Source organism: Suncus etruscus, chromosome 9 (assembly GCF_024139225.1).
Source record: "Suncus etruscus isolate mSunEtr1 chromosome 9, mSunEtr1.pri.cur, whole genome shotgun sequence".
Lineage (NCBI taxonomy): Eukaryota > Metazoa > Chordata > Mammalia > Eulipotyphla > Soricidae > Suncus > Suncus etruscus.
Genome location: NC_064856.1, coordinates 107,888,993 through 107,914,806, shown reverse-complemented (window position 1 = coordinate 107,914,806; position 25,814 = coordinate 107,888,993). Strand labels below are relative to the sequence as shown.

The window sequence follows — 25,814 nt, the reverse complement described above, 5'->3', positions numbered from 1 at the left end:
TGTAGGGGTTAGAACACTGAGCACCTAAAATTGTTACGAACAGCTTTGAAAATCATTGGTGAATAAAAATAATTAAATTAAATGAATTGGGGGCCAGAGCAGTGGGGCAAGTGGTAGGGCATTTGCCTTGCATGCGCTGACCTAGGACAGACCACAGTTCGATCCCCCAACGTCCCATATGGGACCCCCAAGCCAGGAGCGATTTCTGAGCGCATAGCCAGACCCTTTTGGGTGTGGCCCAAAAACCAAATAAATAAATTGGTAATAGAAAAACACAGTTCAGCATAATAAAACCTATATAAGATAACCCCACTACTGTCATTAGCAACTTTGAAAAATTTGAACTTTCCCCCTTCCCTCTAAAGACAAGGATGTCTATCTACTCTAAGAACTACAAGCCAAGCAGCTCTCTCTTCTCTGTCTCTCCCTCTTTTTCTCCCCCTCTCTTTCTCAGTTAAGAGAAAGAGGAAGAGAAAGAGAGAGAGAGTGAAAGAGAGAGAGGAGAGAGAGAGAGAGAGAACTATAAGCCAGGCAGTGAGGCAAGAAAGAAGAGGAATTCAAAGTGGGACTGAAGAAAAAATGTATTTGTGAAGGAATGAATGATACACATAGAAAACATCAGCCTATACTTAGACATACAAATACAAAAATACAAAATCAATATACAAAATTTTATTGCATTTTATGTGCATAAGTAGAAAAACAAGAAAATCAAGAAAATCAATTTACAATTGCACCAAAAAGGATAAAATACTATGAGCATATTCAACAAAGGAGATGAGACACCTGCATACCTGAAAATTGTAAGACACTATTATAAGAATTAAGACAGAAAGCACGAAAACATAGTCCATACCCACTGAATGCAAGAGGTGGAATTGCTAAAATATCTATATTGGTTCTCTGAGCACTGTCAGAAATCAGTGCTGAGCAGAGCCAAAACAAACAGCCCCCCCCCCAATAAAACACCCTGCATTACATAATTTGTAGAGTGAAAGAAATAGCTATCAAAATTTCAACAGCATTTTCCAAGAAAAGAGAATCCGAAAATTTGATGGAGTTGGGAAGACTCAACAAGAGGGAATGAACCGGAAAACTAGTGGCATTTCAGCAGGGTGAGGCCCAGGCTCGATCCTCAACATGGCAGGGACACCCAGCAATCCCTAAAACACAAAATGGCCGGCATTTCCTAAGCCCCACAAAATAGGGGGCTTTGAGACATCATGTACTAGATTTCCAACTATGCCATAACCCACGAGAATCAAAATAGTATGGTATCGAAGTGAACAGATAAAAATTCACTCAGAATAGATTAGGGGCTTAAGATCTAAAACAAACAAAAAAATCACAGAAGAAGGGGCTGGAGCGGTGGTACAGTGGTAAGGTGTTTGCCTTGCATGTGTCTGACGGAGGACAGACCTTGGTTCGATCCCCTCGGCATCCCATATGGTTCCCCAAGCCAGGAGCAATTTTCCTTCTTTTTGGTTTTTGGGTCACACCTGGCATGTTCAGCGATTACTCCTGGCTCTGTGCTCAGAAATCGCTCTGGCAGGCACGGGGGATCATATGGGATGCCGGGATTCAAACCACAGTCTGTCCTGGATCGCCTACATGCAAGGCAAATGCCCTACTGCTGTGCTATCTCTCAGGCCCCCATGAGCAATTTCTGAGCGCATACCAGGAGTAACCCCTGAGCATCACCAGGTATGGCACCAAAACAAAAACAAACAAAAACTACAGAATAAAACAGGTGATATGTTCTTGGACCTCAACCTGAGACATATTTAAAATCAAATCTTATGTTAGAGACACAAAAGCAAGGAAAACCAGATGGCTAATAATAAGGACTTCATAAAAGTGAGTGTTTTTCTTGATTAGGGGTTAATTCTGGCTCTGCACTCAGGGGTCACTCCTGAAAACTTGGGGGAGCAGATAGGGTGCTGGGAAACAAACTCTGGCTGACCATGTACAAGACAAGCACCCTACTGCTGTACTACTGCTCTAGTCCACACTAAACATTTTTACACAGCAACCCCAATCAATTCTACTGAGTTTTTTTTTTTGGGGGGGAGGAGGGGGCCACACCCGGAGGCACTTAGGGGTTACTCCTGGCTCTGTGCTTAGAAACCACTCCTGGCAGGCTTGGGGACCATATGGGATGCTGGGGTCAGCCATGCGCAAGGCAAAACGCCCTACCTCTGTGATATTGCTCAGGCCCCCAAATGGGAGGATTTTTACCTCATATATTGAACAAAACTTTTTTTGTTTTCTTTTGGGGTCACATCTGGCAGCGCTCAGGAATTACTCCTGACTCTATGCTCAGAAACCGCTCCTGGGAGGCTCGGAGGACCATATGGGATGGCGGGATTCGAACCACCGACCTTCTGCATGCAAGGCAAATGCCTTACTTCCATGCTATCTCTCCGGCCCTGAACACAACTTTTAAAACCACAAAATTTGGAGGCCTGAGCAAGCCCTTACTGCCAACACATTTGATTCCTTGCATCCATATGGTCTTCCCCTGCAAGCACCGCCAAGAGGAATTCTCTGACTACAGAGCAAGTAACCACTGAGGTTACTCAGTGATGGCCCCAAAACAAAACCAAAGAATAAGAATAGCCTCTGAGCACTGCAGGGCGTTGCCCCACCAATACCAAACCAAAAATGTCCAGAGAGCAGACACTCTCCAAAGACAACACACAGAGGGCCCACAGACATGGGAGGTAGGGAAGCTCATATTCTGGAAACACACCATGTTGCGTGTCCCTGTTTGTTAGTACCATACATATACTCAGCAATGTCTGGGGGCTCTTATTGGTGTCAGGAACTGAACCTTGACTCAGTATGTTGTTATTCTTTTATTTTGTTTGGTTTTTGGTTTTTGGTTTTTGGGTCACACCCGGCTCAGTGGTTACTCCTGGCTCTACGCTCAGAAACCGCTCCTTGCAGGCTTGGGGGACCATATGGGATACCTTCTGCATGGAAGGCAAATGCCCTACCTCCATGCTATCTCTCTGGCCACTGATTCAGTATGTTATAACCACTCATTGAGCTTTCTAGCTCCAACTTTCTTGAATGAAATACACTTCAAAGGGGGCTGGGCGGTGGCGCTAAAGGTAAGGTGCCTGCCTTACCTGCGCTAGCTTTTGACGGACCTCGGTTCGATCCCCCGGTGTCCCATATGGTCCCCCAAGCCAGGAGCAACTTCTGAGCACATAGCCAGGAGTAACCCCTGAGCATTACAGGGTGTGGCCCAAAAATCAAAAAAAAAAAAAAAGAAAGAAATACACTTCAAAGCACTCACAAGTAGAGAAGAAATTAAAAGTCTCTTTAAAGGTGACCAGATGGATAGTACAGTGGATAGTTTGCTTTGCATGGGGCCATTTGGAATTTGATCTCTGGAACCCCTTAAGGTTCCGCAGCCCCATGCCCCCTAAAAATCTTAAATATAAATATTTTAGGAAGGGGCTGGAGAAAACATTTTAGGGGGCTGGAGTGATAACACAGTGGGTAGGACTTCTCTGCCTTACATGCAGCTGACCTGGGTTCAATCTCTGGATTCCCTTATGTCCCCCTACTCCAGTGATGGTGAACCTTTTTGAGCCCACATGCCCAAACTGACGCACAAAACCAAAGAATTTCCTCAAAATTGCCAGCACGTCAATTAAACCTTGATAATAAGATTGTAGTATGCGGCATTTGCCGCATATCTTTTTTTTTTTTTTTTTTTTGGTTTTTGGACCACACCCAGTGTTGTTCAGGGGTTACACCTGGCTGTCTGCTCTGAAATAACTCCTAGCAGACATGGGGGGACCATATGGGACACCAAGATTCGAACCAACCACCTTTGGTCCTGGATCGGCTGCTTGCAAGGCAAACGCCGCTGTGCTATCTCTCCGGGCCCTGCCGCATATCTTAATTGTGGACCTTACTGCGTGGCAGCTGCAAGGCCTTCGCGTGCCACCGCTGGCATGTGTGCCATAGGTTTGCCATCACTGCCCTAATCTGTCAGGAGTAATTTTTGCACGCAGAGCCGGGAGTAACGCAAGTGCCTCCAGGTGTGGTTAAAAAACAAACAAACAAACAAAAAAAAAACACACCACCAAAAACAAAATCCACAAATCTTAAAAAAAAAAAAAAAAAAGAGTACTTAAAGTTACTTTTTTTTTTTGGGGGTCACACCTGGCAGAGCTCAGGGGTTACTCCTGACTCTATGCTAAGAAATGACAACTGGCAGGCTTGAGGGACAATATGGGATGCTGGGATTCGAACCACCGACCTTCTGCATGCAAGGCAAACGCATTACCTCCATGCTATCTCTCCAGCCCCTTAAAAGTACTTTAAAATTTTTATTATCAGTATTTTTTTTTTGGGTCACACCCGGCAGCACTCGTGACCATATGGGATGCCGGGATTCGAACCACCTTCCTTCTGTATGCAAGGCAAATGCCCTACCTCCATGCTATCTCTCTGGCCCCAAAACCTTTATTATTTTTTGGTTTTGGGCTACACCTGGTGGTGCTCAGACAAGCACTCTACCTACACTGTACTATTCCACCCACTGGCCCTATTTAATTTTTTTTTTTTTTTTTTTTTGTGGTTTTTGGGTCACACCCGGCAGTGCTCAGGGGTTTTTCCTGGCTCCGTGCTCAGAAATTGCTCCTGACAGGCACGGGGGACTATATGGGACGCCGGATTCGAACCGATGACCTTCTGCATGAAAGGTCCATGCTACCTCTCCATGCTATCTCCTTACCTCCATGCTATCTCTCCGGCCCCCTATTTTTAAAATTTTAAGGAATGTTTTTAAAAGTTTTAGTTTTGGGGCCAGAGACAGTACAGCCTTGCACATGGGCAACCTGGGTCCGATCCCTGGCATCCCATAAGGTCCTTTGAGCAGGGCCAGGAGTTACTCTAGCCCTGTGTGCACAGCTTGGTGGGGCCAAAAAGTCCAAACAAAACGAAGTCTGATTTCGGCAGCTGCATTACCCTTCTTAACCAAAAGAGGGCACCTATTGGCAACCTTTGGGTTAAGGGAAAAGGAAAGTGGCCTTTCCCAGTCAAGCAACAGAAGTGCCTACCTCCACTGTTTCTATTGCTGACTTTGGGGTAAAAGGTTTTTACCCTAACTTCAGCTAAAAATTTCCCCCCAACATTGACTCTAGTCACCACTCTCAAGAATGAACTTCAGGGGCCGGCGAGGTGGCGCTAGAGGTAAGGTGTCTGTCTTGCAAGTGCTAGCCAAGGAAGGACCGAGGTTCGATTCCACGGTGTCCCATATGGTTCCCCCAAGCCAGGGGTGATTTCTGAGTGCTTTGCCAGGAGTAACCCCTGAGCATCAAACGGGTGTGGCCCGAAAAACCAAAAAAAGAATGAACTTCAAAGGAAGAAGACAAAGTATTCAAATACTTATACAGAAAAGAAGAAAAGTCAAATAAATTTCAAGTTAAAAAAAATCAAGTTATCAGCTTGAACTTCACTTTTTAGAATTTCTAACTGATGGGGTCGGAGAGATAGCATGGAGGTAAGGCGTTTGCCTTTCATGCAGAAGGTCATCGGTTTGAATCCCAGCGGCCTGGAGCCAGGAGTGACCCCTGAGCACTGCCGGGTGTGACTCAAAAACCACAAAACAAACAAACAAAGAATTTCCAACTGATTCTTATGGTTTGCACTAGTTTTCCCAATATGTGTCCAGTCAACACGTTTTCTAAAAAAGTTTAAGTGTGACTGAAACAACTACAAGGAGGGAAAACCAAGTTTTCATGAGCACAAAAAGAAAGTAGGGTAGAAACATTGCCCAACTAGTAGAGCAGATGCCTTGCATAACTAAGGCCCTGACCTGAGTTTAGCCACTACCAAGTCATCCCAAGGGAAAAAAAAATAGTTTCTTGTTTTTGGGCACACCTGGCGGTGCTGAGGGAATTGAACCCGGGTCTGTCCTGGGTCATCTGTATGCAAGGCAAATGGCCTATCACTGTGGTATGGCTGCAGTGGACTTCTTTTTAAGAAGGAAACTTATTAGAAGGGGCAGAGCGATAGTACAGTGGAGAGGGGGCTTGCCTTGCACGTGGGTTTGATCCCTGGCATCCCATAAGGTCTCCTGAGCACCACCGGGGATGACTTCTGAGTACAGAGCCAAGAGTAGGTAAACCCTGAGTGAGTGCTCATGGCTATGCACTGAATATATCCCCCAAGCACCACCAGAAATGATCTCTGAGCACAGGCTCAGGAAAAAACTTGGAAGAGCCCAAAATCCAAAACAGTTAATAATGAAATTAAAAATAACATCTTTAGGGGCTGGAGAGATTGCATGGAGGTAATGAGTTTGCCTTTCAGCAGAAGGACGGTGGTTCAAATCCCGACATCCCATATGGTCTCACGAGCCTGCCAGGAGCAGGCTGAGTATAGAGCCAGAAGTAACCCCTGAGTGCTGCTGGGTGTGACCCAGAAACCAAAAAAATAAAAATAAAAAAATTAACATGGTTAAGGCTGGAATGATATTACAGTATACTTGCCTTATATGTGATGAAACTGGTTCAATTGCTGGCACCACACATGGCCTGCCAATAAACACCCCTTCCCCAACCCAGAGCAACACAGAATCCTAAGCTCCATATAGACAGGTCTTGCATATCTAGAGTCAGGTCATCCTTCAACTATTGACTCCAGTGAATTTAGAATCTATGAACAGAAGGCTGGGGCAACAACAGTACAGCAGGTAGGAGGACACTTGCCTTACTTACAGCTACTAGGTTCCACCTCCAGCACCACACAAATCAAAAAGAAAGAGAAATTAAAAAGGAAATAAGAGGGCCGGAGAGATAGTACAGCAGTTGGGCGTTTGCCTTGCACTTGGCCAACCCAGGAAATGGTGGTTCAATTCCCAGCATCCCATATATCCCCCGAGTCTGCCAGGGGCAATTTCTGAGCACAGAGCCAGGGGTAGTCCTAGCACCACAAACCACACACCCCCCAAAAAATTTTGATTAAAAGCAATATGGTTAAATAAATCTCCCACCTTGTTCCCATTTGTCTTTTATCCCCCCTCCTTCTGTGTGTCACTCTTTTTAGCGTGTGGTACTCATGGGGGCCAATGTGGTGCTCACATACATTCACTGGAGCTTCACTGGGACAAGCTTCAAGGTGGTGCCCGAGGTTCCCAAGAGCACAACTAGTGGATTGCTTGGCACAAATGAGTGGCGTCAGGACCTTAACTCACTGTCTCACGTTTCAACTCAGGGGCTTTAGCCACCAGCCATTTCCCGAGTTGAAATGTGAGCCCACTCCTCTGTTGCTCTTAAGAGTTTAAAAACAAAAACAAAAAACAAAACAAAACAAAAAAAGAGTTTAAAAACTTTTCCCCCACTTTTTGTGGGGGAGGTGTCCCCACTCCTAACGGTGCTTATTCACTGTCTTTTGTAGCTTCTACTAAGATTTAAGTCCTGGGGCCGGGCGGTGGCGCTAAAGGTAAGGTGCCTGCCTTGCCTGCGCTAGCCTTGGACGGACCGCGGTTCGATCCCCCGGTGTCCCATATGGTCCCCCAAGCCAGGAGCAACTTCTGAGCACATAGCCAGGAGTAACCCCTGAGCGTTACCGGGTGTGGCCCAAAAACCAAAAAAAAAAAAAAAAAAAGATTTAAGTCCTTATTATCATTCCCTTTTACGTGCTACTTGAGCTACTTTCAAGCATTTTCCTTCCTTCTTAGCCATTTGACTGTAACATAGTGTACAGGGAAGAGTTAACTGCTCTGCTGGTCTGGAATGCTCAGAACCCAGCACATGCCAAGGAAAGGTCTGTTTTCAGGCCTGGTCCTTGACTGGCTCCATGGAGATGAACTCTGAACCTTTGGAATATTCTGGTTAAGTATTTCTGCATGCAGTGTGACCATATAAGTTTATCCTTGTAATATGATTTATGGCAAACACCTGTTTTTGCTCCGGAGGAGTGGGGTGTGAGCAGCTGAGGTTAAGTCGAGTGGACCACACCTATCTATATTGGCAGCAGGGACCAAGGGGTAGAGCTGGGAACGCTGCAGGAAAAGTTAAGGACATCGATGTATCTCCACAGGGCACCTCAAAGGTTAAAGGCTTCTAGACTCATCTTATATGCGCTTTGCCATGATGTGCCCTCTGCAGATTCTAATACATGTTCTGCTGTAAACTGCTATGAACACTGTCATTTCCACAACGTGAGTCCTTGAGTACAGGGAACCCAAAGGAAGACCCTTAATATATGTAATCAAGATATGATTTTCTGGGTCTAGTGTTTTTTACTAAGCTCACTTAAAGTATTTTTTTCTCATAAAACATTCTTACCATTTTATTATTTTCCAATCTCCAGTCCTCACTTTCTTTTTCTGGAACTCCAATTACATAAGTTATATCTTACTGGGGCTATACAGAAGGTGAGGTGTTTGTCTTCCATGACGCTGACCCAGGTTCAATCCCCAACACCCCCATATGATCCCTGGAATACTGCCAGGACTAATCCCTGAGTGCAGAGCCAGGAGCAGGCCCAGGCACTGCCAGAAATGACTTCAAAATCCAAGATCCCATTTCCCCCAATAAACAAACAATTTTCATCTCACTCAAATGGTAGTTTGATCCCCAGCAATACACGGTGAGGTTTGGTTTCTGGTGGCCCCAGGAGCATGTTTTTCCCCACAAGGGCAAAAATAAACAGTTCTCTTCTCCCAACAAATAAAGTTAATTAGTATTGGTTATCTTTTATATTCAGAGCAAAGGGTGCTCTAGAGGGCTGGATCACATGCCTTGCGTGCAGGAGACCTGGGGTTTAATTTAATTCTGGAACCACGTGGTAAGCCCTGCCAGGAGAGGATCCCCCCAGTCAAATAAAAGTGTTGTTTGGTTTGGATTATATGTTGGAATATAATGTAACAGCCTCTGAACTGTTCTTTCCCACTAAAAGGTTATCTTTTTTTTTTTGGTTTTGGGCTATAACCAGCAACACTCAAGGGTCACTCCTGGAGTTCTACACCACAAATTACTCCTGGCAGGCTCAGAGGACCATACTGGATGCCAGGGTATTCGGCATTGAACCCGAGTTGACCATGTGCAGTGCTATCACTCCGGCCCCAAAACTAATAATCAATATATTAGTATACAATTAAATTTGGCTAGGTCCAAAACTGCCCAAAATTTGTCTTTTGGGAAACCCCTGAAATCTTAGTTTAGTTCTTTTATTTAAAGCTGAGCCTCTTGTCTTTTTTAGGGGGCGGGCACACATCTGGCAGTGCTCAGAGCTTACTCCTGGAATCTCTGGGTACTATGCTGAGGATCAAATCTGGTTCAGATGAATATAGCCAAGTGCCTTACTTGCTGTACTATCTCTCTCTCTGGCCCCTGCTCATTATCTTTAGTGTGCATGTGTGTAGTTCAGAGATTAAACAGAGGTTTATGAAAAGAAAGTATACATAGAATTTTAGACTCTGGCTCTCTAAATCTCTCCCGTTTCAGGACTCCTCCTTTATTCATTTTCTAGTGGTTGCAGGGCTGACCTGATTTGTTTTAGGCCATACCTGAAGGTGTTCAGGGTTTATATTTGGCGGTGATTGGACCTTATGGTATCAACAAGTGAACCCAGAGTGCAAGGCAAGACAAGAGCCCAACCTGATGTACTAGCTTTCTGGCCACCTTTTATTCTTTTCTATTTTTTGTTGTTTTGCGCCACATCTGGTGGCGCTCAGAGGTCAATCCTGGCTCTGTGTTCAGAAATCGCCCCTGGAAGGCTTGGGGGACCAGATGGGATGCCGGGAATTGAACCTGGGTCTGTCTCTGGTTGGCTGAGTACAAGGCAAATGCCCTACTGCTATGCTATCTCTCTGGCCCTTATTCTTTTTTTTTGTGTGTGTGTGTGTGGGGGGGGGGGTCAGCCACACCTGGCTCTGCGCTCAGAAATCACTCCTGGAATGAACAGGAGGATCATATGGGATGCCAGGATTCGAACCACCATCCGTCCTGGATCAGCTTGCTGCTGTGCTATCTTTCCGGCCCCTATTCTTTTTTGTTTTGTTTTGTTTTGTTTTTGTTTTTTTGGGGCCACACCCTGTAACGCTCAGGGGTTACTCCTGGCTATGCCCTCAGAAGTTGCTCCTGGCTTGGGGGACCATATGGGTCGCCGGGGGATCGAACCTCGGTCCGTCCAAGGCTAGCACAGACAAGGCAGGCACCTTACCTCTAGCGCCTCCGCCCGGCCCCTCTTTTCTATTTTTATGTCTATTTTCCCAAACAAATTTACAAAGAAAATAAGAGAGATTAATAGTTTTTTTTTTTTTTGGCGGGGGGGGGGGGGAAGGGGAGTCACACCCAGCAGCGCTCAAGGGTTACTCCTGGCTCTATGCTCAGAAATCGCCCCTGGCAGGCACAGGGGACCACATGGGATGCCGGGATTTGAACCACCATCCTTCTGCATGGAAGGCAAACGCTTTACCTCCATGCCATCTCTCTGGCCCCAATAGTTTTTATTTTTTTTATTTTTATTTTTTTTGGGGTCGCACCCCACAGCACTCAGGGGCTACTCTTGGCTCTATGCTCAGAAATCGCTCCTGGCAGGCTCAGGGGATTATATGGGATGCCGGGATTCAAACCACCATTCTTCCACATGAAAGGCAAATGCCTTTCCTCCTGCTATCTCTCCAGCCCCGAGATTAATAGTTTTTTTTTGTTTGTTTGTTTTTTCAGGCCACACCCGTTTGATGCTCAGGGGTTACTCCTGGCTAAGCGCTCAGAAATTGCCCCTGGCTTGGGGGGACCATATGGGACGCCGGGGAATTGAACCTCAGTCCTTCCTTGGCTAGCGCTTGCAAGGCAGACACCTTACCTCTAGCACCACCTCGACGGCCCCGAGATTAATAGTTTTAAGAAGGAATCCTACCTACTCTTAGAAGAACTAGAGATTCATATATCTTACAATATACTATTTCTTTTTTTCTGGGCCTTGCCTGCTATGCTTAGTGCTTATTTCTGGCTCTGTGCTCACCATTCAGGTAACATATGAGGTACCAGAAACTGAATCCAGACCGGCCCCATGCAAGGCAAATTCCCTACCTGTTGTACTATCATTCCAGTCCCTGTGAATTATTGATAGAATTTGGCCAGTGACAAGTAACCTAAACATCCATAGTCACTTTTTACTCTCACGAGATTAAAAACATAATTGAGAAGTACTAATTTAGTATAGACAGCTTATTTTCCACAACACCATGAGGCAAGGCAAAATAATGATCATTACCACATCCACAAAGGAGAATGTAAACCAGTTAGGTTAGTCAGGAAACAACAAAGAAGGAGTTTGTTAGAATTAGACACTGGAGTTCTTATAATCTAACTCATACATACATACAAATATACTTTATCACTCAAAACAAAATTATTTGTTTTCTTTCGGTTTGGGGGTCACACCCAGTGATGTTCAGGGATTACTCCTAGCTGTGCACCGAGGATCATTCCTAGTGGGCTCAGGGGACCATATGACATGTCAAGGGTGAAAAACTGGGGTGGCCAAGCACCCTCCCTGCTGTACTACCTCTCAGGCCCTGACAAAACAATTATTTGTGATAATTATGAGGACAATTCAGGAAGGGTCACACTGTTGAAATGGCATCAAAGAACCTCTTCAATAACTTCATTTTACATATAAAGAACCCGAGGCCATTCACAAGCAAACTCAAGCAACAAGGAGAATTCAATGCTTTATCTAAGTGCGATAGTCTTTGATTACTAGATTAATAAGAAAGTGCTGCTTCACATTTTCCAGTTTATAACAACTCAGCCAGTAATTGCCTAATACCTAATATATGCCATATCCTGTTGTACTTGGTGCCAAATTAATATTTACTTGGTGCCAGGCATAATTACAAGCTCTTTACACTTTATCCTCATGATACTATTACAATTTAGCCAGATTAAGGGCCTGGCATATTTCTGAAAGAAAATGCCTTTAGATGAAGTAAATGGCACTTCATCTGTGGCAGGTAGCAGCCAGGGTTCTGTGCTACTCCTGGCTATAGGCCTCTCTACAGGCCACAGTAGGCCAAGAACGAGAACAGGCTAAGCCCCAGCTCAACAAGTTCCTATGGGACAGGATCCCAGAGGGGTTCAGCTAAACTGCTGAGCACATTCTGGCTACCAAGAGAGAGGGAAAAAAAAAAAAAAAAAGCGTTGCTGAGAAGCGCATCCCTGCTGTGCAGAAAAAAGCCTTTACTGGAGGGAGAAAAGGCAACATAAAACACTTGTAAGTTTATCCAAATAAAGATGTCATTATTATTATTATTATTATTTTTTTTTTTTGGTTTTTGGGCCACACCCGTTTGACGCTCAGGGGTTACTCCTGGCTATGTGCTCAGAAATCGCCCCTGGCTTGGGGGGGACCATATGGGACACCGGGGGATCGAACCGCGGTCCTTCCTTGGCTAGCGCTTGCAAGGCAGACACCTTATCTCCAGCGCCACCTACCCGGCCCCGTCATTATTATTATTAACTCCACAAAAGATTCCATTTATGGGTGGGGCTAGAGCACAGTGGGTAGGACAGTTAGTTGGTTGCTGCCTTGCTCTGGACCCCCAGGTTCAATCCCTCATACCACAAGGAGTAATTTCTAAGCACGGAGCCAGGAATAACTACTAACCATAGCCAGGTGTGGCCCCAAACCAAAAAAAAAAAAGACTTCAAATATCTTTCCCCACTTACATATTCTAAAACCTTAAAACATACGGTCTCTGGAGTTAACAAAAAAAACAGTTCTAGGAATAAATTATTCAACTAAGTTGAAGGAAAGTGATCCTAATTTTTGTCTGTAAAACAATAAGATCCAAAGTGGAAGTATGCATAAGCTTAAGATGTTACTTAATAAAATAATAAAGCTACTGGTTACCTACTTCCAGAGAATAAAATCTCTATGGTATACTATGAAACTAATTAAAAACTTCATTTACTGTCAGTTCCAGGAGGAATCATTTTGTCTTTGATTGTGAGATTTCACAAGGCCCATAGCCCCAGGGAGCACCCCTCCAGAATACAAGTACTAAGCAATGCTGATATTATGGAATTAAACTTTACAAATAAGGGCCTAATGATAATTTTCCAAAAGCAGCAATTGTCTTATTAGGGTTGATCTATATAGAAAAGAGACCCTTGGGGGGCCGGGCGGTGGCGCTGGAGGTAAGGTGCCTGCCTTGCCTGCGCTAGCCTAGGACGGACCGCGGTTCGATCCCCCGGTGTCCCATATGGTCCCCCAAGAAGCCAGGAGCAACTTCTGAGCGCATAGCCAGGAGTAACCCCTGAGCGGCACAGGGTGTGGCCCAAAAACCAAAAAAAAAAAAAAAAAGAAAGAAAAGAGACCCTTAAATATTTGGTGTATAAAAAATTTAGGTATTAGGGCTGGAATGATAGCACAGCAGTAGGGCATTTGCCTTGAGTGTGGATAACCTGAAAGGACCTGGGTTCGATCCCTGGCATCCCATATGGTCACCGGAGCCTGACGGGGGCAACTTCTGAGTGTGGAGCCAGGAGTAAATCCTGATACCGCCGTGTGTGGCTCAAAAACAAAACAAAAAGAAACAACGAACTACAACAACAACAACAAAGGAATTATTGGGGCTGGAGAGATAACATGGAGGTAAGGTGTTTGCCTTGCATGCAGAAGGTTGGTGGTTCAAATCCCGGCATCCCATATGGTCCCCTGAGCCTGCCAGGAGCAATCTGAGTATGGCATGGTTCTAAAATAAAAAATAAGGAGCCGACGCAATAGCATAGCAGTAGGGCGTTTGCCTTGCAAGCAGCTAATACAGGACAGACCCTGGTTCAATTCCTGCCAGGAGTGATTTCTGAGCGCAGAGCCAGGAGTAATCCCTGAGCACTGCTGGGTGTGACTCAAAAACCAACAACCGAAAACCAAAAAAAAAAAAAAAAAAAAAGAAATTATTAACTTTAATATTAAGTACTGATTTGGGAAATACGGGTATAAGAAAAATAGATCAAGCAACCACTTAAAAATGATCTCTCCAAGGGGCCATGGTATGGGGACAGGGAAAAAACTCTCCAGGTGCTGGAAAGAGTACAAAGGGTAGGGTACTTGCCTCGCATGCAGCGGACCTGTGTTCAATCCATAACACCACATACAGTCCCCCAATTCCCACCAAGAGTGATTCCTGCGTTCAGAGCCATGAGTAAGCCTTGAGCACTGCTGATTGTGACCAAAACAAACCAAAATTTTTATCTTTCCTCATTACAGCAGATTTTATACTAGTTAGAACTTTCTTGATTTCAAAGACTAATGAAGTGTCATTCAGGGGCCAAAGTGGTAGAAAATTTGCCTTGAACTCATATGAACCAAGAAGGATCAATCCCCAGCATCCCATATGGTCTCGGGACTGAGTCTTCCAGGAGCAACTCCTGAGCACCACTGGATGTGCCCCTCAAACCAAAAATAAATAAATAAATAAATAAATAAGTAAATAAAGTGGCATTCAGATAAACACAGCAGAATTAACCACATGCAGTATGTCTAATTAAACAGTTACCTGAGATGTCTGTCAGAAGTCTTCCTAGAATATGTTCTTTTACCAGGTCAGTCTTGCTAAGGCCGGAAATAGTATCTACCCTAGTAGTTTCTTTGACAACAGTGGGGTTCTTAGAAACCCCGGGGTCAGATCCAGTTCTGACACCTGTGTGTTCTAAGGCATCACATGATCTCTGTGATGAAGATGATTCTGGAGCGAAAGTGTCAGTTGGCTTGAATGGTTCTTCAGGAGATCCAATGGTGTGCTGTGCAGAAGCAGACTTCTCCACTTGCCTCTCGCTCAGCTCTTTAAGGGCCTGGATTGTGAGCTGTTCCTGCTCTAAATCAAGTGATGCAACTGGGATATCTTGGTCAGGATAAACTCCCTGAAACGTACTTGCCTTTTTTTCTTTACTTTGTTCAAAGCCTTCACATTTCAAATCTTTGATTTCAGAATCACGTGCTTCGTGTTCACTTGTCTTAATGTTTGTAGTCTTCGTTGCTATGGCTTCACTTTGATCTACAATTACTTTCTCTCTGTCTTCTGTAAAAGCTGCTATTAGGTCTTCTGGGGAAGAATCATCTATATCTTTAATACTGTCATCATGTAATAACTCCAAATAGGCAGAGGATTTCACATGTAGTGGGGATTCTGTCTCATCAAAACCACTTGGGGATGCTGCTGAAGGCAGTTTAGGGTTCTCCGTTTTAACTGGCTGCTCCACATCTTCTGGCTGGACATTCTTATCAGATGCTTGTGAACATGCTATTTTGCCAGAGGAACTGACAAAGCCTGAAATTTTTGATGTTTTGCTTTCTTTATTATAAGTGAGGCTCTCTTTGACTTCCTTTTCATCAGTTTTCAAAACAGCACATGGAACGGGAGATTTCTCAGTCTCAATTTTGTTATTTTCAAATGCTGTATCGATTGTGATGTCCTCTATTACTGTGTCATCAGATTCACCAGAACTATCAGCCTCTGCCACTTCTCCCACACCAGGGTCTTGCCAGGGCATTTCACCCTTCATGTGGTCACCAGGCAAAACCACTTTCGCTGCACTCACTCCAGAATCCAAAGACGTGTATTTTTCTAATGACGCATCTGAGGACTCTGAAAGTATGTCATCTTGCTTAGAGATGATACCTGGTGTGCTTGTGCTGACTTCCTTTGTGCATCTGGGAGTGTCTGCCATAGATTTTTTAATGATTGTATTTTCTTTAGTGACAGGTGCCTTTCCCCAGTCACCTGGAGATGCAGTGGGAGAAGTGCTCCCATTAATAGAACAGACAGGAATTTTCTGATGAGTGTTAGCTTTAAGGTTTATGACTGGAATTTCTGAATCATAGCCGCTCATGTCGAGTCCTGCAGCTTTTGTGGTGTGGTCTGATTTATCATTTTGTTGTTTCACTTGAGGAACTAAATCCCACGTCAATATTTCATTAGTAAAGTTATGCATATCATTCACGCACCTAGACACCTCTTCCAACGCTGCATTAGTGTGAGAAAACTGTCTGGAGCGCAGTGCAGAGGCTGGGTAACGCCCTACCTCCTTACTTCTCAGTGGAAACACTTTGTCATTCGACTCCAAAATGTCTGCAGATGATTCTCCGTCGGTGTGCACTGCCCAGCTACCGAAGTCATTTGCGCTCTCCTTATAGGAGTCTTTAAATTCTTTGTCAAATGTTGCCTTGTCAATAATTACTTCAAATGGTGATTCAGGGGAGTCTTTTTCAAAAACACTACTTCCTGTAACTTCAGATGGGGACAAGGAATATGAACAAATTCCTGTGGCCTTAGACAGCTCAGTGGGTGGTTTCTGGACTGGGAGCAAAGTAAACCTGTCATCAGCAACCAATGGAGTTGTATCACCCCTACTCAGTACTTCATTTGGATTCTTGGATTCTTGATCCTTATTTATATGTTGCTCCATTTGACCCGCTTCCTTCCTTTTTTCTAAAGCAGCAAAATCTGGGGGATTGGGTGGATTGGAAGGATGGTGACAAGGAACTTCTGCTACAATAGAAACTGATGAGTCTACGATGTCTTTACTGGTCTCCTGAGGATTTTCCATCCTTTGTACATCTAGAAGAGCCACACAGTCTTTTCCCTCCTTTGCTAAAGGGGGCTGGCTGCCTAACATTTTGCTTTTTGCTCCCAGCACTGCTGTATGGTCAGTTTTATGTATTTCAGATGAAAAATGGGCGGAAGCCATAATTTCTGAAGGTAGCTCATCAGAGCAAAGAGAACTCAATCCTTCTATGGTCAGAATTTGAGAGAAAGAAGAGTCGTTTACCAAGTACAGTACACATCAGCTAGATAGGCCAAGCAGCATGCATTTTATTTTCAGTATATACATACACACAGGATGTATATATGCACACAAACATGTAACAGAAACAACCATCCGCTAAGACATGCGTTAAACTGCTTTTCAGTGTAACAGAAAAGCTGCATCATGCTACAAATAGCAAATGACAGAAAATTTTCAAGACAAGTATTTTTCAACCGGACTACTTTTTCCATTGTAAACATAAGAAGACATTTCCCCTCCTCAGGAGAAGTCCATATTCTCTCAGTTTTGTTTTGCTTTGCCTTTGATTCACAATTGGCTTTGTTCAAGACTTAATCCTGGTAGGCTTGAGGGACCATACATATGTGTAGGGCAAATTGGACCAAGTAGTTAACTGGCATGCAAGGTAAGTGCCCTACTCACTGTACTGTCACCCCAGCATTCCTCTCTGTCCTCTCACATTTCTCTAAGTAATCTTGTTCAATAAAAACGATTTTGCTGGGCCAGAGTGACAGCACAGCATTAGGGCATTTGCCTTGCACAGGACAACCCAGGATGGAACTGGGTTTGATCCCTGGCCAGCCCATACGGTCCCCCATGCCTGCCAGGATCGATTTTAGAGGGAAGAGTCAGGAGTAACCCCCCTAAGCGCCACAGGGTGTGGTCAAAACCAACCAACCAACCGATGGACCGACCGACCAAAAAACCCCAAAACAAAACTATTTTGGTTAGGAGCCAGAGTGATAGGATAATGGGTAGGACACTTTCCTAGCATGTGGCATCCTGAGTTTGAGCCCCAGCACCCCATATGGCACCTTGGACCCTGCCAGAGATAAATCCTGCTTACAAAGCCAAGAGGAATTCCTGATCCTCTTTCCCCATACACCTATTTTGCTTTACTTAGAAAAAATTGTAAGGATGAGAGATGGGAAGCCCTGAGCAATTCTCCACCTCTCATTCTTCTCCCCAGGTATTTAAAAGAAATGGAACCCAACAACAATTAGCTTCCTATTACAAGAACTGGTACAATTGTATTTGTAAGATTAACAGTTCAGAATACACCGTTTCTATAAATTCACTGTTAAATAGACTTGACGGGCATGGTCTGGGTGACACACTACATCTATATCTCTGGAGTTGGAATAAAGTAGAACTTAGCTTCAAATGTATCAAAGATTCAGCTTTAGGAGATATGCTCAGCAGAGCCATGCCTTGAATGTAAATGAGCAACTGGGAAGCTACCAAAGAGAAAAAAACATCTAAGATCACCTTTTTTCTCAACCTGTTTATCTGTGGTAATGGAGATCAAACCCAGGTCTCATATATGCAAGGTAAGTACTTAGTTACGTCTCCTGCCTTCTATGTTCTTTTGTAGGTGCGAGGCTGAATCAGATGAGATAAAAGCAAATTATTGACTACTAAAAGTTTATAGAGATAAAAATTCTGACATTTTATTGCAACAAATAACATTCTGGTATTAAAAAAATGTTTCCAGGTGGCTAGAGCAGTGGCGCAAGTGGTAGGGCATTTGCCTTGCACGTGGCTGACCTAGGATGGACCACAGCTCAATCCCCCGGCAACCCATATGGTCCCCCAAGCCAGGGGTGATTTCTGAGCACATAGCCAAGAGTAACCCCTGAGCATCACTGGGTGTGGCCCAAAAAGTAAAAAAAAAAAAAAAAAAAAAAAAAAGGTTTCCAGGAAGTACAGCAGGTAGGTGCTTTCTTGCATATGGTTAAGCAGAGTTTGATCCCTGGCATCTCATATGCTCTTCAGAGGCCTGGTAGGAGATGCCTATGCGCAGAGCCAGATATGTCCCAATAGGTGTGGGGACACAAACACTACATGCACGCAAAAGAAAAAAATGTTTCCAGATGCCAGAAACAGTTCTTCTATTTAAATATATGAATGAAACTTGGTGTAGTAAGCTGCATCTTGAGGATAAAAGTGTTTATATACCAAGGGGAACTAACAACTAATGAATTTTGAAACCGATTTATATTTTGTTCCTATGTAGTAAAACATGGTTTGCAGCTATCATTATACAAGACGAATATTCTAGAAGAGGAGATATTAAGAAATTAACAACAATAAAGGTGACATACAGAGAAAAGGTGGAAACGTTTTAAGTTTGAAAAATTACACGTTAATTTAAATCAGAAATATTTCACCATTGGAGCCGTGCTCTATCACTGAGCTTACTAGTCAACTGTTCAAGCTGAACACCACTGGGTAGGGGCATCCACCCCCTCAAAAAAGTAGAGCAAAACAACAACAACAAAAATCCTTGTTTTTTCGGAATTTTACAATATATGGGGGAGGCAGAGAAGAAACAGGCTCAACAATTAAAATGCATGTGTGGAAAGGCTTGAGAACATGGAAAAGGAAGCAACCTACAGTGAATGTTAATTAAAGAATGCACACACAAATGGAGGAACTGTATCTGTCAGGACACAAATGTGTCAATTTTCCAAACCCATAAAGTAACGACCTCTGATTAACCAGGTGGCAGTTAACAGTAGTATTACTCTGTACCTGGTCAAACTATAAATTTTTTTTTTTTTTTTTTTTTGGTTTTTCGGGCCATACCCGTTTTATGCTCAGGGGTTACTTCTGGCTAAGGGTTCAGAAACTGTCCCTGGCTTGAGGGAACCATATGGGATGCCAGGGGATTGAACTGAGGTCCTTCCTTGGCTAGCGCTTGCCAGGCAGACATCTTACCTCTAGCGCCACCACACCGGCCCCTCAAACTATAATTCTAGGGAGTTTGACTGAATTATTTTCTTAATTTTGGGTTTTGGGTTACAACAAGCAATACTCAGATTTTACTCCTGGTTTTGTGCCCAGGGATCACTCCTGGAGGAACTTGGGTGTGGGGGAATCAAACCCAGGTGGTCACTATACTATTTCTCTGGCCTGAGGCTGTTAGTATTTAAAATAACACACATTATAAAACTTGGGACTGGGAGAAGCGCAAAAGGCTGGAGTTTGTGGAAGACCTGGTTTGAATCCTCAAATAGAATAGTTCTTTCCTTTTACCCATCTTCTTTCACTCTTCCCTAGGAGTCCTCAAAACAAAAAAAAACGAACCAAAATCGCTGGAGCGACTGCACAGTGGTTGGGCATTTGCCTTGCACGCAGCCAACACAGGAAGAACCCAGGTTCGAATCCCTGCATACCATATAGTGCCCCAAGCCTGCCAGGAGCAACTTCTGAGTGCAGAGCCAGGAGTAACCCATGAGCACCGTCGGGTGTGACTTCCCCCCCAAAAAAGAGTATTTAGCACTTCATAAACTAAGTACTGTCCCCAACATCACATTCTCAAAAGCCATTTCTCTTGACAAAGCCTACAAATAACAATTTTTTTTGTTAGTAGAGAGAAAAAAGGCAGATTGTTAAATCATTAACCACTTTCATCAGGTACCCCAAATAGAAAATCTTAAGGGTTTTTTTTGGGGGGGGGATTGGGGCCACATCCGGTGGTGGTCAGTGGTTGGTTACTACTGGCTTTGAGCTCGACAAATCACTCCTTCCAGGATCCGGGGACCATATGGGATACCAGGTACAGGGAGGGAATTGATCCGGGTCATCTGTATGCAAAACAAATGCTCTACCCAATGTACTATCACCGTGAAATATTGAGGTTTCTTGACACATCCTCCTACTATTCACAAATAAAAGTAATAGTTGAACTTTTGCCTATTTCAAATTTTTGAATTTTAGTGTGAAGCAAATGCCTAGGGAATTCTCAAAATTGTGCTAGGTTCTATGTGGATAAAGGCATTTAAGACAACCTACTACATGAAGAAACTCTTAAGAGAGGGTTTGGAAGGCAGTACTGGAGAATTAAGGTAGCTGCTTTGAATGTAGCTGACTCAGTTGATTTTCAGTGACTTCATAACCACCAGGATTTGAAAAAAGAAGTTTAAGCCACTACTGGAAGAAAACAAAAGTATGCATTACTGCAAGTGATGTTCAGCAAATGACAAAGTAAAAGTATGTTTTTCTTCAATATGAAATAAGTAGCTGAACCTAGCACAAAAATGGTCTCCGATTCATCTTTTTAGTCTCTTAAACTTCAGAACAATTATTATTTCATGGACAGTTATGATTGACTCAGAATTTGCTAAGGAGGAATGAGCTCAGGAATCTGTATTACAAGGTTCCCAGGTAATACACCTCTTTTGAGATCCAGAGCTTTAGAGAGAGAGTACAGAGCACAGAGTGCTTCAAGCATTTGCCTTGTATACAGAGGACCTGGTTTGGGTTCTTAGCACCGCATATGCTCCCGAGAACCTCCAAGAGATACCTGAGCAGAGCAGGAATAAAGCCTGGGCACTGCTGGGTGTGGTTCCCCCTCCTTACCTTGAGAGAAAGACAATATGTGCATCAAGTGTGTGAGTAGATATGTATGTGTATCCATATGCACACATTATCATATATATTATTCTTCAAATTATCTTTTCTTATTCTAGTTCCCTAAACGGTCTTAGAAAAAAGTGAATAATGTAGTTAATATTCTACTTTTATAGTTTAATTACTAAAACCATAATATGATTCAGAAATAAGTAATAGGGGCCGAAGTGGTGGCACAAGTGGTAGGGCGTTTGCCTTGCAAGTGCTAACCTAGGATGAACCTTGGTTTGATCCCCCAGCATCCCATATGGTCCCCAAGTCAGGAGCGATTTCTGAACACATAGCCAGGAGTAACCCGAGTATCACTGGGGGTGGGGTGGGGGGGAGTAATCTGGGGCAGAGAGATAACACAGTGGTAGAGCATTTGCCTTTCATGTGGCCAACCTGAGAGGGACCCGGTTTGACTCCCAGTATCCCATATGGTCCCCTGAGCCTGCCAGGGTCGATTTTTGGGTGCAGAGTCAGGAGGAACCCTGAGTGACAGTGGGTGTGGCCCAAAAACATCAATTAATAAAGTTTTAAATAAAGAAGTAATCTAAATGATAGAATCCTATATTAGATTTCTTCCTAAAAAAAGGGTGAATAGGGGCCAGAATGAATAGTACAGTGGGTAGGGCACTTGCCTAGCACACAACTGACCCAGGTTCAATCCCCGGGCATCCCATTTGGTCCCTGAGCATTGCTGGGACTAATTTCTGAGTGCAAAGCTAGAAGTAAGCCCTCAACACAGCCAGGTATGTGCCAACCCTCCCCACAGTTTAGAATTATGTTGCAGAGAACATATGGTTGTTACTTCCCACCCTACAACTTGCAAAATTCATTGCTTTTACCTAAGAGGATTTCTGTTAACATGGCAAAACCAGAGTACAGAAAGAGAGCCAGCCTAAAGCAGTCACTAGGTTGAATTTCCCACACAGGTACTAGGCATATTCATACGAGACTTGAAATATTCAGATGTAGGTTGATTCCTACACTTGAATTTTCTCAGTTTCACAAAACAAGACAAATTCTCGTGCACAACAGTATTAGCAACTTTAAGCCACAGCATCAAAATAGGAAGTTAGCCAGCAGACACTTTGCAGCCAAGCTAGAACCTAAGCAAAAGTCTCTTTTGTACAAAGAAAAATGTCTTTGCTTTTGTCAACATTATAAAACAGGCTGTAACTGGAAAATTTTTTCCTTAATGCTTGCCCCAAAGTTCAGTGTTTAACTTCCTATTCCAGACTCCTACTGTGTTACTCACATCGAATACAGCTGTCATTATAGATGTGCTTCCAATACTGCATGATGTGCAGATCTGCTCCAATTTGATTTTCACTTTTTTCTTTCAATCGAATCTTTAGAAAATCAGTCTGTTCTGTTTCCATTCTTATGAAAGGCTTCAAAAGTGGAGACCAAATTTCACTGTGTGACGGAGGGACTCACATCCCTCTAATGCTGCTCAATTACATTAGTAGCAGTACTATGGCTCAAAAAAGCAATTTGTCTCTTCTGTTGATGATTTAACACTAAGCTCTACATGACCGCTCTAAAATTATAGACTTAAAATACAACTTGTATATTTTATCATGTTTATGAGCATGAATTCAGACAAAGAGGTCTGTCATTAGCTCAGTGTGTTAACCTTGAACAAGTCATTCCTCTTTTTTTTTTTTTTTTTTTTTTTGACAGCATAGGGGATAGAAATCAGGCCTCACACATGCAAGGCATGTGTTCTATATCTCAGCTATATCCCTAAACTATTTCAGTACTATAGTACTATTTAAATTATATTTTTGGTTTTTAGGCCATACCCAGTGGCACTCAGGGGTTACTCCTGGCAGACTTGGGGGCCATATAGGATTCCCACATTCGGTTGTGTGCAAGGCAATGTTCTATCCACTGTGCTATTGCTCCAGTCCCAGAATACTATTTATTTATTTTGGTTTATGGGCCATACCCGGCGGCGCTCAGGGGTTACTGACTCTGCGTTCAGAAATTGCTCCTGGCAGGCTTGGGGGACTCTATGAAATGCTGGGAATCAAACCGGGTCAGTGCCAGATCGGTCGCATACAAAATAAACACCCTACCACTGTGCTATTGCTCTGGCCCCTAGAATACAATTTATTTTAAGGAACTGATTATTCCATTGATATTGTCTTCACCAATCTATCCATTAGCTTTCAAAAAAGTTTGACTTCCTATTTTAAGTAGCTGTTTATTTAAAAGTAGTACCATATATATAATTTACTTGGATCATATTTAACTGTTCTTTCTTTTCTTGGCCCAACTTAATTACAGCATTGGCACAAGCATCTTCCTGAAACTCAACAATGATAAATATATCAACTTCATTTTTCCTTATTTTTACTAAGGCAGACTATAAGTTACCAGCCTTGATTACCTTAGAACATACCTAAATCATCTGCCAAGGTGTTCCCTTCAACAACTGCAGACTGACCTTTGGATTTATCAACAAAACTGAGGGCCAATTGAGTTATGCTTCTGTTATACAATTTTTGCAAGAAATATTGAGAGTCTAGAATACTTTTAAGATGTTTAAACTACTTCTTTATAGTGTCCCTCTTTTTGGGGGGCACACACGTGCTCAGGGCTTACTCCCGGCTCTATGCTCAGAGATCACACCTGGTGAGGTTCCAGGAAACTTAAGTGGTTCCAGGAATTAAACTCACATTGGCAGCTTGTAAGGTAATCAAGCACCCTTACAGTACTGTCTCTCTGGTCCTTAATGCCCCCATTCTTTTTGGGGGGTGGGGTGGAAGGCTGTTTGGGTCACACTCAGCAGTGCCTAGGTGTACTCTTAGATCTGCATTCGGGAATTACTCCTGATGGTGCTTGAAGGACCATATGGGATGCTGGGGATCAAACTTGGCTCTGTTGCACGTAAGGAAAGCACTTTACCTGCTGTACTATTATTCCGACTCTACAATGCCCTTTTGACAATAAAAATAAATCTGCGTTCTTCAAACTCTATAAGTAAGAGAAAGATAAGCATAGAGGCCAGAGTGATAGCACAGTGGTAGGGCATTTGCCTTGCACGTGGCTTCCCAGGACGAACCTGGGTTCAGTCCCCAGCGTCCCATATGATCCCCCCAAGCCAGAAGCAATTTCTGAGTGCACAGCCAGGAGTAACCCCTGTGTGTCACTGGGTGTGGCCCAAAAACAAAAACAAAGCAAAATAAAAAAAAAAAAGAATGATAAGCACACTTCTTTTATATTCCAATATATTTTCAACATGTCATACATTAGGTATATTGAGCCTAAGTGGCATGGTTACATTATTTATGTTTTCAATGATCCTCTTTATGCATAAAGTGACTTAAAGTTATAAATAACTGAAGTACATGAAATGAAATATTTATAATGAAAAATATGATCATCTGTTCTACTTAAGTTTTTTCTGGGTATCAGGCAAAGTAGAATAAATGTAATAAAATACATATTTGCCTAATTTTTTATTAAATTTCTTGTAAAAAAAAACCTAGGACATTAACACTTGTAAATTCAGAGAAAATAAACTGCAACAGGACTTCTCAAATTCATTTACTGAATCTAATTACCTTTTATTTCCTTCTTTAAAACAAGAGTTTCTGGGGGAGGGGGGTAGAGAAATAACATAGTGGTAGGGTGTTTGCCTTGCCTTGCACACAGCTGACACAGGATGAACCTGGGTTCGATTCCGGCATCCCTATGGTTCCCTGAGCCTGCCAGGAACAATTCCCAGGTGTGACCGAACAACAACAGCAACAACAACAAGGGTCCGGAAAGATAGCATGGAGTTAAGGTGTTTGCCTTTAATGCAGCAGATCATTGGTTCGAATCCCGGTATCCCATATGGTCCCCCAAGCCTGCCAAGAGCAATGTCTGTGCGTGGAGGCAGAAGTAACCCCTGAGCACTGCCAGGTGTGACCCAAAAACCAAACAAACAAACAAAAAAACAAACAAAACAACAACAAAGTTTCCAGGGCCAGAGCAATAGTACAGCAGGTAGGGTGTTTGCCTTGCATGTGGCTGACCCAGGCTGGATCCCTGGCATCCCATATGGTTTCCCTTAGTTCACCAGAAATAATTCCTAAGTGCAGAGCCAGGAGTAAGCCCTGAGCACTGCTAGGTAAGAGTTCCCCTCAGCAACCAAAATAAGAGAAAAAAGAAACAACAGCTCTGTATTAGGAGAGCATATCAAACAAGCAGCTCCTGATTCCTAGCAATGCGGTCCCACCAAACATAGTGCTTACACTGACTCTAGAGTCCCTTCCACACAGGCCGACAGATTATTAGGAAACATAGCCACAGTCCAAACTCTAGTAAAACAAACTTTGCTTGCCAAAAAGCCAACTCTTGTTCAACGTTCCTAAGCAAATTTGGAAGTTGCTTGGCTCTTGGGCCAAGTCCCAGTTAGTTCATCTAATGAGGGGCAGGGATGTGGGTCAGTGGCAGAGGCATGCCTTGCACGCATGAGACTTGGTTTGACTGCCAGCACAAAGGGGAGGAAAAATCATACTAATATACTCTAGCTAGGTTGGGGCAATAGTTCAGAGGAAGCACACTTTTATGCTATTTTTCCAAATCTTTTACCTCTCCAAAATAGAT

At 43.4% G+C, this 25,814-nt stretch overlaps 1 protein-coding gene across 4 annotated transcripts in view; it reads right to left on the bottom strand.

Annotated features, from left to right (window-relative positions):
- Nucleotides 1-25,814, bottom strand: part of RTN3 (reticulon 3) — a 54,977-nt gene that overhangs the window by 8,948 nt on the left and 20,215 nt on the right. The window contains exon 3 of one of the 4 annotated variants that reach the window (XM_049779590.1): nucleotides 14,540-16,774. The exons of 2 other annotated variants lie outside the window; for them this stretch is intronic. In XM_049779590.1, coding sequence (XP_049635547.1) covers nucleotides 14,540-16,774 — 2,235 coding nt within the window. The remainder of the gene's footprint in view (nucleotides 1-14,539; nucleotides 16,775-25,814) is intronic. One more of the 4 variants, XM_049779591.1, reaches the window with a different exon arrangement.